Source organism: Somniosus microcephalus, chromosome 16 (assembly GCF_052327205.1).
Source record: "Somniosus microcephalus isolate GS21.2 chromosome 16, FLI_Smic_1.0, whole genome shotgun sequence".
Taxonomy (NCBI): Eukaryota; Metazoa; Chordata; class Chondrichthyes; order Squaliformes; family Somniosidae; genus Somniosus; species Somniosus microcephalus.
The window spans coordinates 10,192,040-10,209,094 of NC_141002.1; the positions used below are offsets into that span (position 1 = coordinate 10,192,040).

Consider the following 17,055-nt stretch of genomic DNA (forward strand, 5'->3'; position numbering starts at 1 on the left):
GGACATAACCCTCCCCCCCCACCCCATAAAACATTTACAAAAATAACACCTGAAAAGAGGTGTTAATATTTTTTGATCAGAGCAGCTTAGCTTGAATACCTTGTCTTTTCCTGTTTAAAGCTGTGGACCTCAGCAGGCTGCATTGTATACTCCGAGTGAACGGGAGATTCATTTTACAATTCGCATTATAGAACTTTGCTTTGTCGATTACTGCAGTTTTCTGGTATTGAATGCCAACCATCACATTTACTGCTGTCACTAGGACTTCACTAAAAGTACCCAATAATGGTGGTGTGAAATGTTTACTGTTGCAACATTTAGGGGGTGATGGGTTCCTTCTCTGAAGGACATTTGTGAACCAGTTGGATTTTTACAACAATCCATCGGCTTTTCATGTGGGTTGGCACCAGAAAAATGAACAAGTGGCATCGGAGCTTGATGTTGCCTGCGCTGCATGCTCACCCCCAGCTTAGATCATCAGTAACCTACAATGGCGTGTGAGAGAAAATGCCGTACTATGTGCACCTGAACTGTGAAAAACACCCAGCAACAAAGTTAGATTCTGTCCTTCTAATGTTCACCAACTTGCATTTACTTGGCACCTCTAGGCATAAGAAAAATGGATGCAGGGAGAACAGACACCGAGCCAGGAAGGGAGAAGTTAGCCGTGACTAGCAGCTTGGTCGAAGATGGTGGTTTTTAAAGATAGAGAGAAGTGGAGAGGTGTCAGGAGAAAGTTTTAAAGAGTCGGACCGAGAAGTTAAAAAGGACTGGGAACAGGGGGCTGGCGTCAGCGGAATGGGCAGGATAATAAGCTGGGAGAGGAATAGGGTGGGACAAGACTATGAAGGGATTTATAAATAAGGTCAAGGACTTTGAAATAAATGTAATGGACAGGGCATCAGTGTAGGCCAGCAAGGATAGAGGATGATTGTTACACTAAAATCCATGAGGCGGAGTTGTGGACAAGGTGGAGTTTATGGAAGGAGGAGGATGGAAGGACTCCAAGGGGAGCATTATGGCAAAGGTATGTAAGAGCGAGCGAGCGCAAGAGAGCGCGCTAGCGCGAGCGGGACTGCAATGATGGCTTCGTTCTACATATTAGAGATGGAAGAAGTTGTGGCTCATCCAAGACTTGATATGAAACAAGCTGTCTGACAGCATGGAGTTGGTTAATGGATTGAGGGACGCGGTGGAGAGATACAGCTAGGTATCATGCATACATATGAAAACTCACTGACGCCAGAGAGTCAGCAGGTAAATAAGGAAGAGAGGGGGGCAGAGGACATATGCCTGGCAGATCCACATGACTGTGTGGGGGAAGGAAAGACACTGACTGCAGTCAAATAGTAGGAATGGAACTATTCAAGAGCAGTTCAATATAGCTGGACAATGGAAGAGATGCATTGGAGGAAGATGACGATCAATTGTACCAAATGCTGCAAAAATAGCTGTTCAGGCCAAGGAGGGATCATGCATCATGGTCACAGAGGATGTCATTTGTGACCGTCAGCTTGGCTCAGTAGTAGGACTACTTTGAATCAGAAGTATTGGGGATAAAGGCCCACTCCTGGACTGGAGTACACAATCTCGGCTAATACTGGAGTGCAGTACTGACTCGAGTGCTGCATTATTGCAGGTGCTGTCTTTCCAATGCAACGTTGAACCGAGGTCCCATCTGCCTTTTCAGGAAGATGCCACGGCACTATTTGAAGAGCAAGCAAGTTGCCCTGATGGCTGGGCCAGCAATAATTCTTCAACCGCGACCACCAAAATTAGATTATTTAGTTACTTGTCTCATTTGCTGTTTGCAGGGTCTTGCTGTCCACTTAAGACCCTGCAAACAGCAAATGAGATGAATAACTAGATAATCTGCTTTTGAGGATGTTGGCTGAGGCATTATTGCTAGCCCAGCCATCAGGATAACTTCCCTGCTTACACAACAGTGAAAGAACAAAAGAAAGACTTGCATTTATATAGCGCCTCTCATGAGCACCGGACATCTCAAAGCGCTTTATAGCCAATGAAGTAATTTTGGGGTTGAGTCACTCTTGAAATCTGGGAAACGCAGCAGCCAATTTACAGACAGTAAGCTCCCACGAACAGCAATGTGATCCTGACCAGATAATCCGTTCTCAGGTGGATTCAGCGATGAATATTGGCCAGGATATCGGGGATAACTCCCTTGCTCTTCAAAATAGTGCCTTGGGATCTTTTACGTCCACCTGAGTGTGCAAACGGGGCTTCGGTTTAGAGTCATCGAATCATAACGGCACAGGAGGCGGCCATTCGGCCCATGCCGACTCTCTGTAGAGCAATCCAGTCAGTCCCATTCCCCACTCCATCCCCGTAGCCCTGCAAGTTTATTTCCCTCAAGTATCTATCCAGTCTCCTCTTGAAAACATGGAGTGACTCCGCTTCCACCGGCAGCGAGTTCCAGGTCCTCACCACTCACTGCATAAAAAAGTTTTTCCTCACATCCCCTCCGTATCTCTTGCCCAAAACCTTAAACGTGTCCCCTAGTCCTTGTAGCATCAACTTGTGGGAACTACCTTTCCCCATCGAGCCTATTCAAACCCGTCATAATCTTGTACACCTCTATCAAATCACCCCTCAACCTCCTTTGCTCGAATGAAAACAAATCCAGCTTCTCCAACCTGTCTTAGACCTCGCCAAGACCCCCCCATCCCCAGAACCATTCTGGTAAATCTCCTCTGCACCCTCTCAAGGGCCTTCACATCCTTCCTAAAGTGTAGTGACCAGAACTGGACACAATACTCCAATTGTGGCCTAACCAGCGCTTTATAAAGGTTCAGCATAACTTCTCTACTTTTGTACTCAATACCTCTATTTATGAAGCCCAAGATCCCATGTGCTTTGCTGACCACTCTCTCAATATATCCCGCCACCTTCAGGGACCGATGCACATTAACTCCCAGGTCCCTCTGTCCCTGCACACTCTTTCAAACTGTGCCATTAAGTGTATATTGCCGCTCCCTGTTCCTTCTTCCAAAATGCATCACCTCACACTTCTCTGTATTAAATTCCATCTGCCACTTGTCTGTCCATTCTGCTAGCCTTTCTATGTTCTGTTGCAGTCGATTGGTGTCATCCTCACTGTTCGCCACACCCCAAGTTTGGTGTCATCAGCAAATTTAGAAATTCTACTGTATTCCAAAATCCAGGTTATTTATATACATCAAAAAAAGCTGTGGCCCAGCACTAACCCTTGGGGAACACCACTGTCTACCATTCTCCAGTCTGAAAAACAGCCATTTACCACAACTCGCTATTTTCTGTCTTTAAGCCAATTCCTTATCCAAGCTGCCATTGACCCACCTATTCCACGAGCCTCAATTTTTTTAACCAGCCTTCTATGTCGTACTTTGTCAAACGCCTTCTGAAAATCCATGCAGACAACATCCACTGCATTCCCTTCATCAATCCTGTTACTTCATCAAAAAATTCAATTTGATTAGTCAAACATGATCTGCCTTTCACAAATCCGTGTTGGCTCTCCTTAATTAGCTTAATCCTCTCCAATGCCCGTTAATTTTTTCCTTGTTTCTAAAACTTGACCCACCACTGATGTTAAACTGACCAGCCTGTAGTTACTAGGATTCACAGAATCACAGAAACCCCAGTGTTGTCCTTACACCCTTGAACAATGGTGTCACATTTGCCACTTTCCAATCTTCAGGCACCTCCCTGCATCGAGAAGATTGGAAAATTATGTCAAGCCCTTCTGCTATCTCCTCCCCCAATTCCCTTTGCAACCTTGGATGCAAGCCATCTGAACCAGGTTTAACGTCTCATCCGAAAGACAGCACCTCCAACAGTGCAGCACTCCCTCAGCACTGCACTGGAGTGTCAGCCCAGCTTTATGAGCTCAAGACTTGAGCCGACAACCTTCTGTCTCAGTGACTACAATTGACAAGCATTTCATTGGCTTCGAAGCATTTTGGGACATCCTGAGGATCGGAAAGGTGCTTTAAAAATGCACGGTCTTCATAGAGTCATACAGCACAGAAAGAGGCCCTTCGGCCCATCGTGTCTGCGCCGTCCATCAAGCCCTGTCCAATCTAATCCCATTTTCCAGCATTTGGTCCATAGCCTTGTATGCAATGGCAGTTCAAGTGCTCATCCAAATGCTTCTTGAATGTTGAGGGTTCCTGCCTCTACCACCCTTTCAGGCAGTGAGTTCCAGACTCCAACCACCCTCTGGGTGACAAAGTTCCTCCTCAAATCCCCTCTAAACCTCCTGCCCCTTACCATGAATCTATGCCCCCTTGTTATTGACCCCCCTACTAAGGGGAAAAGTTCCTCTTTATCTACCCTATCTATGCCCCTCATCATTTTGTACACCTCAATCAGGTCCCCCCTCAGCCTTCTTTGCTCCAAGGAAAACAACCCCAGCCTGTTTAGTCTTTCTCCATAGCTGAGGCGCTCCATCCCAGGTAACATCCTGGTGAATCTTCTCTGCATCCTCTCCAAAGCAATTACATCCTTCCTATAGTGAGGCGACCAGAACTGCACACAGTACTCCAGCTGTGGCCTTACCAGCGTTTTGTACAGCTCCATCATAACCTCCCTGCTCTTATATTCTATGCCTCAGCTAATGAAGGCAAGTATCCCATATGACTTTTTAACCACCTTTCTACCTGTCCTGCTGCCTTCAGGGATCTATGTACATGCACACCAAGGTCCCTCTGATCCTCTGTCCTTCCGAGGTCCTACCACTCATTGTGTATTCCCTTGCCTTATTTGTCCGTCCAAAATGCATCACCTCGCACTTTTCAGGGTTAAATTCCATTTGCCACTTGTCCGCCCATCTGACCAACCCGTTTATATCGTCCTGTAGCCGGAGGCTTTCCTCCTCGCAATTTACCACCCCACCAATTTTCGTGTCATCTGCGAAGTTACTGATCATACCTTTTACATTCTCATCCGAATCATTTATGTAGATCACAAACAGCAAGGGACCCAGCACCGATCCTTGAGGTACCCCACTGGACACAGGCTCCCAGTCACAAAAGCAACCTTCGACCATCACCCTCTGCCTCCTGCCACTCAGCCAGTTTAGGATCCAACGTGCCAAGGCACCCTGGATCCCATGGGCTCTTACCTTCTTGACCAGTCTCCTATGCGGGACTTTGTCAAAAGCCTTACTGAAGTCCATGTATACCACATCCACAGCATTTCCCTCATCCACACACCTAGTCACCCCCTCGAAAAATTCAATCAGATTGGTCAGACATGATTTACCCTCGACAAAGCCATGCTGACTATCCCCGATTAATCCTTGCTTCTCCAAGTGGAGACTAATTTTGTCCCTCAGAATTTTTTCCAATAATTTCCCTACCACAGATGTTAGGCTCACTGGCCTGTAATTCCCTGGTTTATCCCTGCTACCCTTCTTGAATAATGGTACTGCGTTAGCTGTTCTCCAGTCCTCTGGTACATCCCGTGGCCAGAGAGGTTCTGAAAATTTGTGTCAGAGCCCCTGCAATCTCGTCCTTTGCCTCACACAGCAGCCTGGGATACATCTCGTCCGGGCCTGGGGATTTATCCACTTTTTGGCCTGCTAAAACCGCTAGTACCTCCTCCCTCTCGATGCTAATATGTTCAAGTATGTCACAGTCCCCTTGCCCGATTTCTATGTCTACATCGTCTTTCTCCATAGTGAACACAGATGCAAAAAATTCATTTAAAACCCCGCCTACATCATCTGGCTCTGCACACAGATTGCCACTTTGGTCCCTAATGGGCCCTACCCTTTCCCTGGTTATCCTCTTGCCCTTAATATACTTATAAAACATCTTAGGATTTTCCTTTATTTTGCTCGCCAGTGTTATTTCATGGCCCCTCCTCGCCCTCCTAATTTCTTTTTTAAGTATGCCCCTGCACTTTTTATACTCCTCTGGGGCTTCCTCCGTCTTTAGTCTTCTGTAACTGCCAAAAGCCCCCCTTTTTTTTTCCCTAATGCATTTTTGTATATCCCTTGTCATCCAAGGTTCCCTTTGCTTGTTGGTCCCACCCTTGACCTTTACGGGAACATGTAGGCGTTGTACTCTCTCTATTTCCCTTCTGAAAGTCTCCCACTGCTTTGATGTGGATTTTCCTATAAGTAGCTGCTCCCAGTCCACTTTGGCCAGATCCTGCCTTATCATATTAAAATCGGCCTTCCCCCAATTTAGAACCCTTATTTCCGGGCCGTCTTTGTCTTTTTCCATGACCACCTTAAATCTCACCGAATTATGGTCACTGTCGCCAAAATGCTCTCCTACTGACACTTCCACCACTTGCCCGCCTACATTCCCTAGAATCAGGTTCAGTACCGCCTCCTCTCTTGTAGGACTTTCTACACGTTGGCTCAAAAAGCTCTCCTGGATGCACTAAGAATTCTGCACCCTCTAAGCCTTTCACACTCTGACTATCCCAATTAATATTGGGGAAGTTGAAATCCCCCACTATTATTACCCTATTATTTTCGCGCTTCTGAGATTTGCCTACATATCTGTTCCTCTATCTCCCCCTGACTGTTTGGGGGCCAATAGTACACTCCCAGCAAAGTGCTTGCCCCCTTTTTGTTTTTAAGTTCTACCCATATGGCCTCATTAGAGGAACCCGCTAATATATTATCCCTCCTTACAGCAGTAATTGATTCCTTAATTAATATTGCAACACCCCCTCCCCTTTTACACCCCCCTCTGTCTCGCCTGAAGATTCTATACCCCGGAATATTGAGCTGCCAGTCCTGACCCTCCCTCAACCATGTCTCCGTGATAGCAACAATATCGTACTCCCATGTGTTCAACAACAACTTCAGTTCATCCACCTTATTTGCAAGACTCCTTGCATTAAAATAAATGCCTTCCAGCCTTGCCATATTCCCTTTTGCCTTGACATATTTGCTCTGCCTTCCCAGCTGACTTGTTTTTTCCTCCGTATTTGGCTGTAAATCACCCCCTACTATAACTCCACTCTGTATCCCATCCCCCTGCCAAGTTAGTTTAAACCCCCCCCCCCCAACAGTGCTAGCAAACCTCCCCACAAGGATATTGGTCCCCCTCTGGTTCAGGTGTAAACCGTCTGACTTGTACAAGTCCCACCTGCCCCAGAAGCAGACCCAGCGATCCAGGAAACTAAAGCCCTCCCTCCTGCACCATCCCTTTAGCCACGCATTCATCTGTTCTACCTTCCTATTCCTATACTCACTGGCATGTGGCACCGGGAGTAATCCAGAGATTACAACCTTTGAGGTCCTGCTCTTTAATCTTCTACCTAGCTCCCTAAATTCTTGCTGCAGGACCTCATCCCTCTTTTTACCTATGTCGTTGGTACCAATGTGGACCACGACCTCTGGCTGTTCGCCCTCCCCCTCCAGAATGCCATGCAGCCGCTCAGTGACATCCTTGACCCTGGCACCAGGGAGGCAACAAACCATCCTGGATACACGTCTACGGCCACAGAAACGCCTATCTGCTCCCCTTACTATAGAATCCCCTACCACTATTGCTCTCCCACTCTTTTTCCTCCCTTCCTGGGCAGCAGGAGCACCCCCAGTGCCAGGAAGTTGGCTGCTGCTGCCTTCCCCTGATAAGTCACCCCCCCCAACAGTATCCAAAGCGGTATACCTGGTTGAAAGGGGGATAGCCACAGTGGTCTCCTGCACTACCTGCCTGCTTCTATTGTTCCGCCTGGTGGTCACCCATTTCCCTTCTGCCTGTGCAGCCCTACCCTGCGGTGTGACCAACTCACTGTACGAGTAATTCGCGACCCTCGCAGCATCATGAATGCTCCACAACCCATCCACCCACAGCTCCAGCGCCCCAAGACGGCCCGTTAGTAGCTGCAGCTGGATGCATTTCTGGCACACGTGTTGGTCAGGGACACTGGCAGCGTCCCTGAATTCCCACATAGAGCAAGAGGAGCATATCACGGGGCTGGGCTCTCCTGGCATGACCTACCCCTTTAATCAAATTAAACCACCAGTAAAGTAAGCCTTACCTGGTCTCTGGAGCCCTTTGTAGGCCCGCTCTACCGCTGAAGCACCCGCTGAAGCTCTGAGGCCTTGCCTCACCTAACTCCCTGACTCACCCAACTCAGCACTCTGTTGAAAATCGCACTTCAAAGCCTGTTTTTATAGGCCCTGAAACAAAGACTTGCTGTGCTTTGGCTGGAGCATTTTTTGCATTGTAAGGAAGGAATTAGCAGAATTTCTAATAGAGAACTTCAGGAGAGATGGACATGGACGACATATTCAAGGATATTAGAGAGGAAAGGGAGGTTGGAGACGGAGCAGCAGCTGGAGGATAGATGGGTCCAAGATATGTTTTGTTTGTGTGAGGAATGGGGCGAGTGGCTATTTTGAAGGGAGTGGGGCATGCCTGAGAATCAGGAGCCAGGAGTTGGCAAACTTGCATGGGGAGGGGATTGATGCAGCAAGCTGCGGGCTCATGGATGAGGGATCAGCAGGTGAGTCTGAGACAAGCTTGACTTAGGTTTGGAGATAGCATTTTTAACTGTGTAACACTTGGGTGAAGTCCAGGCCAGTATAGGCTGATCACCCGTGGTGTTAATGTGAGTTGATGAACTGCATCGGCACAATGTTATGGTGTATTAACTCAGATGGTTTCTCCCACATTGTATTGGTACCAAATAAGCTTGGTGAAAACACTGGTTAAGCACAACATCCTTTCATAGTCTGCTGAGAATTAAAACTTAATGCGATTTCCCCATTAACATGGGAGGTAAAAGTTTGCATCAAGTCAATTCAATCCCAAGCACAGGGGGAAAAAAATACAGTGACAAAAAAGGTGTGGAATTGGTGCTTCTTCCTGTTAAGGTCAATGCAAGGTCTCGGCTGCACCTGGGAAAGTGAAACATTTCTCCTGTCGAGTGTCAGCGATGAAGTTGAGTGCACCGTGTGTGAATGGGTATCCTCTTCAAATGGCATTACTCCAGTCTCAAGTAAAGCAGTTATACAATAAGCTCAGAATCCCAATGCACTTTCCCCCTTCAAACAGAACAGAAAATTTAGACAAGGAATTACTTAACAACCGTGAACATGCCGGTGATTTAACAAAGAAAGCAGTCAGGAAGCCAAGAACTGCACGAGGGAGGCAAAAAACACCTTTGAAGAATAATATTTAAAAGTTAGTTCATTCACCTGGAAAGGCTGAAGGATCTATGGGCCAAAGCAAACTTCATTTACCCTCCCAAGTGGGGGGCAAAGTCCTGGATGGAGATTTCCCCAGTTTAAGTGGCAACAATGGAAATGTTTTATGGTGTAAATATCTGGGCAAGACAGGAAAAAACAACTGGACCATGCCAAGAATAGAACAGGACTTTTTGTGGTAATCCAACCTTTTGATTAAGAGTTCTGCAACATTTTCCACAAATTTTTCAAGCTAGAAGGATTTCAATGGTGGTCAACACTACTCCAATTCTACTTTGGATAAGGCAATACTAAACACGTGAAATAAAAATTAAATTACTTTTGGCCCAGAAGCTGAAGTTGAGCACTCGACTCCCAATGGAGAGATCCAGGACTGCACGGTCACTTAGCTGGCTCGGGCAGGCAAACATGCACAGCCTCCACTCGCTCCTCTCCACCCTCCTGCTCCAATTGACATCATTGATGAAACGACGTCAATTTGGAAGAATTACAAACCAGTTTAAAGCTATTCCCACTGCAGAATAAACTGAGAAATTGACCTGTGTTTAGAGATTCTAGCACAGGAGAGTTGTCTATTTTGCAAACAAGATATTCAATTTCTCCTCCCTGCCCACCATCCAACACTAATTGGGATTTCTTGGCTGTGGGGGGCAGTGGCAGAGGGAACGAGGGGTTCTTGAAACTGCTTTGCCACTGACGAAATTAAGTGCGCAATTAGTGCTGCAGCAGTCACATTATGATGCTTCAGTGCATCACAAAACTATGGAGTGCCTGATGCACAATAAAAAGGCCAAAAAAAGGGGCGAGGGGATTGGGTGGTGCAATGAGTTTGATGCTAGCCTTCCATCTTTACGTTTAAACCCAACCAAATTGACAAGAAAACCTTTTCTGCTGGCTGGTTAAGATCCTACGTGAAATAAGTTTGGGCAGCCTCAATCCAGTCCAGTTAATAGGGGGCCACAATACAAAAATACCCCTCATTTGCCATACTCCAACACCACAGCATGGCTGATGTGGGAAATGGCAACTGTTATGCTCTTCTGCGACTGGGGCAGATTAATAATTCATTAAATTAACCCCGATGGTCATAGCAATTCTGTCCAAACATTGAGCTTCTGCCAAAACACGGATATCTTAACCTGAATCAACAGAATCTAGAGGGCAGGGTGAGGGCACACAGTACTGTATTAACGCACCTTTAAAGGAGACATTACCAGCACCCAGTAATCAGAGCTAGGAGCACACAATTGAAAATTATGGTGAGACATCTTCAAGTGACAGGAGGCACAAATTGGCAAGCCAGGCTGGGAAACAGACTATGTATGTGACAGTTTACTAAAACATAGTTAGTGGTATTATACAAGTTAATTAATTTAGACATACCAGTGAATGGAATTTCCAGAAAGCAAAAAATGAAGAAAAAAAAAAGCTGCTGCAAACTTCACAGGACAAACTGAAACCCGATCATCCAACAGCACGTAAAGCTCATCTTGGGAGTCCATCTCACTCATTAATTGACCCTACAATGGATCTTGCTTGTGCCCAAGATGTAACCACAAGGATAAAACTCCAGAGTCAATGTCGTTTTGGATGGCCCTCTACAATATTAAGCGCAGAGTGAATTTGTAAAGCAAGAGGGTTTCTCGGTTTTATTCCATGTCTTCATTTGCATAGCACTGTGATGGCAGCTCACCCATTCCTATAGCGCTCAAGGCATTAAACAGGATGAAAGTTGCTACAATTATTTCCATTCATTTCATGGTTTCTTCCTTTCTCTTCCCACCATAACTTGAGGCTGGAGACCGGTTTCTTGTTTTTACTGGCCCATGTCTGGGGTGACTGTACCAATTTCCTTCCATCTGTGCACAGTTCTGGTCTCCATATTACAAAAAGGATATAGAAACACATGAGAAAGTGCAAAAAAGATTTACAACGATGATACCAGAACTGAGCGGTTATAACGATCAGGAAAGAGTAAACAAGCTCAGGCTCTTGTCTCCAGAAAAGAGAAGGCTGAAAGGTGACCTGATAGAAGGCTTTAAAACTCTGAAGGCATTCGATAGGGTAGATGTAGACAAGATGTTTCCACTTGTGGAGGGAGCCCAAAAGTAGAGGTCATAAATATAAGCTAGTCATTATTAAATCCAATCAGGAATTCAGGAGCAACTTTTTTACCCAGAGAGTGGTTAGACTGTGGAACTCTCAATCACATGGAGTGGTTCAGGCTAATAGCATAGATGCATTTAAGGGGAAGCTAGATAAGCACATGAGGGAGTACAGAATAGAAGGATATGATGAGAGGGTGAGGTGTAGTAAATAGAGTGGGAGGAGGCTCGTAGGGAGTATAATCACCAGAATAGACCTGTTGTTAGGCAGAGTGACCTGTTTCTGTGATGTACCTTCTATATAGTTCTTTGATAACAAGCACCCAGTCCTGGGTCAATACCCTACCACAAGGTGCACACACTACATCTTTTAGAACAGTCTGTTAGTGCTACAACCAACATGTCTGGCATAAATGTAATTCCACTTGCCCACGTACAACACCTCATCCCCAGTCATAGGCCTGCAACATCTGTTACAGGTGGATAGCCCACCATAGGTGTAATCTTATCTAGAGCGGGTGTATTCCAGCCATGCAGAAAAGGAAGCCACTCACTCCCGAAAATATTGTCCTACCCCCACATTCTGTGTGAAGACTGTGCTGGCCAGCACTAGCATTCAAACTTAGGCTGACTGATCAGCAGTCAAACAGGCAGCACACCTCAGACAAAACAGGCCACCAGAAACCATAATCAAATTCCAGAATCCCAGTAACAGTTTGACTCAGTCAACATCAACTTGTGGCCTTGCTCATTAGCAGTTAGCTACTTTATCTTAGTTCAAGGTGTCCATCTGCGGCCCCAAAGACCCACCCCTCTCCTGAGCCCTAGCAAGCCATCCTCAAAGCCCAGGCAATCGGCCTCATTGGTACTTATATTTCTTTGATGTTGCTTTGCCCCATTTGAAAGTTGTGGGCATGGTGGTCTGGGAAAAGCTGTAGTTAGCTCTGCTACTCATTGCTGGAAAACCCCGGAATCGGAACACCCAGATGTTAGCATTAGTAACTTGAGATGCATGCAAGTTAATGGAACATGGATTTAAACCGCAAGACCTGCTCACCCCTCCCCCAACACACCATGGCACACACCAAGGCACCCACAAGGACAGCCTTTTTTTTTTATGCAACAGCATACTGGACATGGTTCAGGAGCTTGTCGATCACCAAAATACTAACATTTTACTGAAAACGTAAACAATAATCTTCAGAGAGAAAACAAGCAATGGAGAATTAGAGAATGATGCAAAACTACAACTGAACTACAATAATGTTTAATCAAAGTTACACAATCCAAGCTAATGTAGGGAAAGAACCAGACAAATCATCAGAACAAACACTCGTCAGCAATCTGATGTGGGGAAAAACATGCATTTACGAACAATTATAATGCAAGCAGAGCACCCAGTTTATCAACATCATGTTGGTCCTAATGCAAGCACAGAATTTCTTGAATTGGTTGCGCACTGATTTGTATTAGCAGAAATTTTACATCAGTGCTGACTCCAGTTGGCAGCAACAGAAGGCTACCTCATCCTAATTCTGCATGGAGATAACAACTCAGCAGTCCCAGCACAGTATGCTCCTCTTAAAATATGACTGCATTGGTGCAAGCTTGGATTGGATATAGATATAAATAAAATAAATGAATTATAAAAAAAAAGTTTGCACTGCCTTCCAGTGAACGCTTAGTTCTGGAATTTGTTTGTTCCTGATCTTTCAGTGCCAGCAGTGTGCTGATAGGAAATAAACCCATTGACTGTACATTGCAAACACAGACTCACGAAGTGATTACTGGGTAACGGAATGCAGCCAGGTAATACAAGCAATTATCATCGCGCGCTATGGACAACGTTTAAATCTTTCTTCCACCACTCTTGCTGATCCACGTTAAGTACTATTTATGCTCCTTTACCTCTCACTCCTTTTAGCTCACAGGCTTTGCGCACTTCACAAAAAGTACGTACGAGAAGGAGTGCCCTTTTAATAATCAAAGGTCCAAGCATGATCCACTGGATCCAGTGGAACACTGGCAAAGGCACGTACCTGATGTGAAGAGACTCTGTGGCTCAGGTGCCGTTGGCCAGTCGTGCGTTGATGGTGATGAAGTGGGATAAAGCAGGCTGTTGGGGAGAGGGTTGGGGTGTCTGAAGTTACTGTTATCTGAAAAGAGGGACTGGGATTCTGCTGCAGCCCCCTCAAAAGGAGACCGTGCATTATGATTGGATGAACTAATGGGGACGACTGGGTTGGGTTTTGTTAAGCCTGGCGGTGGTGATGGTGTTTCACTGGTAGGGATCTGAAAAACAGACATGGTTGCATATTAGTAATTACACTACTGAAGAGGTACAATCCAAATGGAGATCAGAAATTAAAGCTTTCTGATCATCTCTGGGCAGGTCACGAGAGATGCAGCTCTGAGCAGCCATTTCAGTTGCACCCAACGCTAAACTATTTCGAGAACTGCAGTAGATGTGGAGGTGTCCCAAGTTGAATACAGAATGGTGCTTTGGGATGTTTTTAATGTCAGCAAGCCCAGTTTCTCACACTGATCTGTATCTTAACTCCATATCCTTTGATACACTTATCTAATTAAATTTATCAATTCATTCTTGAAAATTTCAGTTGACCCAGCATCCACGGCCTTTTGAGAGAGTTCCAGATTTCTGCTACGTTTTGCATTAAAAAGTGCTTCCTGATTTCACTAACCGGCCTACCTCTAATTTTGACTGCGCCCCCTTGTTCTGGATTCGCAAGCCAGGAGGTGGTAATTTTTCTGTATCTACCCGATCGAATCCTTTTAGTATGAACACCTCAATTAGATCACCCCAAAAGCTTCCAAACTCTGGGGAACACAGGTTTATGCAACCTGCCCTCAATTTAACCCTTTAAGCCCTGGTATAATTCTGGTGAATCTGCACTATGACCCTTTCAAGGCCAATACATGAAACTCTTCTCCGGCACTGACGGGACCAGCGTGGTGCTGGTTGACCAAAAAGTTCAGATTACAGAGGTAAAATTACTAAAGTACGAGAGCCCCGTACACAGCCACAGGTGCAGGAGCCCCGGTTACACGGCCACTAATATCAAGTAAAACTTACCTGAACCTTGGCGGTCAAGAGAGATTTCTGGTTGTTTAGGTGCCGGTTAAAAGAGTTTCCTGTATATCCTTCCTGAGGTGCAGTGCCCAAAACTGAACGCAGTACTTCAGGTGGGGCCTGACCAAGGCTCTAGACAAGTGAAGCACAACTTGCTCCAGTTTGTATCCCAATCCCTTTGAGATAAAGGCCAACATTTCAGCAGCCTTGATTACTTTTTATACATGTGCACTAGCTTTTAGTGATTTCTGTACCCTTCACTCCTCCACAGTTTAGTCTCACCGTTAAGAAAATATTCCAACTTTTGTCTTTCTTGGATCAAAAGTAATAGACTTCACGCTTCCCCATATTGAACTCCACCAGACACACACAGTTATATATAATATACTGTATAATGAAAAGCGGAGGCCCCATTACCGATCCCTGGGGAACACCGCTTGTTACATCCCACCAACCAAATTAAATTCTCTTTATCCCTACTCTCAGTCTCCAAGAAAACACATCAGGTTCCACATGTACGCTGATGACACAGCTCTCTCTCACCACCACCTCTCTCGACCCCTCCACGGTTTCAGATTCGTCATACTACTTGCCTGACATCCAACATTGGATGAGCAGAAATTTCCTCCAACTGAATATTGGGAAGACTGAAGCCAATGGGCCGTATTTTGCAACCCCTATGGATGCACACACGCCCGTAAGGGTCGCGCAAGTTCCGGGATAAGCCATGCGAATCGTATGTGCGAAAACCCGGAACTTGACAGATCCTCCGCATCCCTGGGAAAAGGGCCTCTGTGGGCAGAGTTGTGCTATTTGCCCAACTTCCGCCCGCATGTGTTAAAAAATAGAAAAATAAAATTCTCATTTATACCGTAAAAACCCTGCCCAATAAAATGTTATTCTCAGCCCCGTTAAAACATGTAAATTTTTTCTCCAAAAAATAAAATTTGTTTAAAATATTTAATTTAACGACATTTTAATTAATTTTAAACGTAATTTAAAAAAAAATGTATTTCATGTGTGTGCATTTTTTTTTAAGTGATCCCCATTCACAAAGTATGAATGAGGATCCCTTCTTTCATTGGTTGGGCCAGCCCACGTGATCCCAAGGGCACTTGCAAACCGCATGCGCCCCTACCCGCGGGTACTCAGAGGCTCAGGAGCACGAGTCTCCGTACCTCCCGGACCAACAGGTAAATTCTTAGATTGTTTTAAAAAAGTCGGAGGCATCCGCCCACAGGAAGCTTCCAACCGCAAATTTTTAGCCATGGTCTTAGGTCCCCACCATAAACTCCATTTCCTGGCAACTGTCTGAAGCGGAGCCAGACCGTTCACAACCTTGCTGTTGTGTTTGACCACATATCCGCTCCATCACCAAGACTGCCTACTTCCACCTCCGTAACATCATCCGACTCTGACCCTGCCTCAGCTCATATGCTGCTGAAACCCTCATTCATGCCTTTGTTACCTCCAGACATGACTATTCATAGAAACATAGAAGATAGGAGCAGGAGTAGGCCATTCGGCCCCTCGAGCCTGCTCCGCCATTCAATGAGATCATGGCTGATCATCCAAATTCAGTACCCTGTCCCTGCCTTCTCCCCATATCTCTTGACCCCTTTAGCCTTAATATATCCAACTCCTTCTTGAATTTATTTAATTAATTGGCCTCCACTGCCTTCTGTGGTAGAGAATTCCACAGGTTCACCACTCTCTGGGTGAAGAAATTCCTCCTCATATCTGTCCTAAATGGCTTACCCCTTATCCATAGACTGTGACCCCTGGTTCTGGGCTCCCCGACCATCGGGAACACCCTTCCTGCATCCAGTCTGTCCAGTCCTGTTAGAATTTTATAAGTTTGAATGAGATCCCCTCATTCTTCTAAACTCCAGCGAGTACAAGCCCAATCAACCCAATCTCTCCTCATACGCCATTCCTGCCATCCCAGGTATCAGTCTGGTGAATCTTCGCTGCACTCCCTCCATGGCAAGAACATCCTTCCTCAGATAAGGCGACCAAAACTGCACACAATACTCAAGGTGCGGTCTCACCAAGGTCCTGTACAACTGCAGCAAGACATCCTTGTTCTTGCACTCGAACCCTCTCGCTACGAAGGCCAACATACCATTTGCCTTCTTAGCCGCCTGCTCCAATGCTTCCTGGCCAGCCTCCCATCTTGCACCCTACATAAACTGGTGCTCACCCAAAACTCGGCTGCCCGTATCCTAACTCGCTCCAAGTCTGCTGACCTACACTGGCTCCCAGTCCGACAACGCCATTGTTGGGAGCGGTGAGAGCGGATTTTCAGTATTTAAACTCACTTTCATGGGCTTTTTTCAAAGGCTTACCAATCTCATACCAGCGGTGGCGTTCCAAAGCCATGTCACGATTCAAAACAGGACGCGGGCAGCAGGAAGCAGCTGATTGGGCGAGTACGGCCTGTAGAGTATTTATACTACTCTATAGTTTGACAGTTAATGTTCATAGTTTATAAAGTTTAGAAGGTCTTAATTTTGTGGTTATAGTTTCTACGGTCTGTCGTGCAGCGGGGAGTGCAAGGAAACAAGGGCCCTTGAGCATATCATTTAATAGTATAATTGGTGGTACTGATTTAATTTAAATTAATTCAAGGGTAAATCATGGCAGCAAAGCTCGGCCCCGTGGCATGCTCCCCCTGC

The 17,055-nt window shown here is 45.8% G+C and overlaps 1 protein-coding gene across 9 annotated transcripts in view; it reads right to left on the reverse strand.

Annotated features, from left to right (window-relative positions):
* Window positions 1-17,055, reverse strand: part of cnot4b (CCR4-NOT transcription complex, subunit 4b) — a 171,261-nt gene that overhangs the window by 56,500 nt on the left and 97,706 nt on the right. For all 9 annotated transcript variants that reach the window (XM_086008595.1, XM_086008592.1, XM_086008599.1 and 6 more), the window contains exon 9: window positions 13,326-13,578. In XM_086008595.1, coding sequence (XP_085864721.1) covers window positions 13,326-13,578 — 253 coding nt within the window. The remainder of the gene's footprint in view (window positions 1-13,325; window positions 13,579-17,055) is intronic.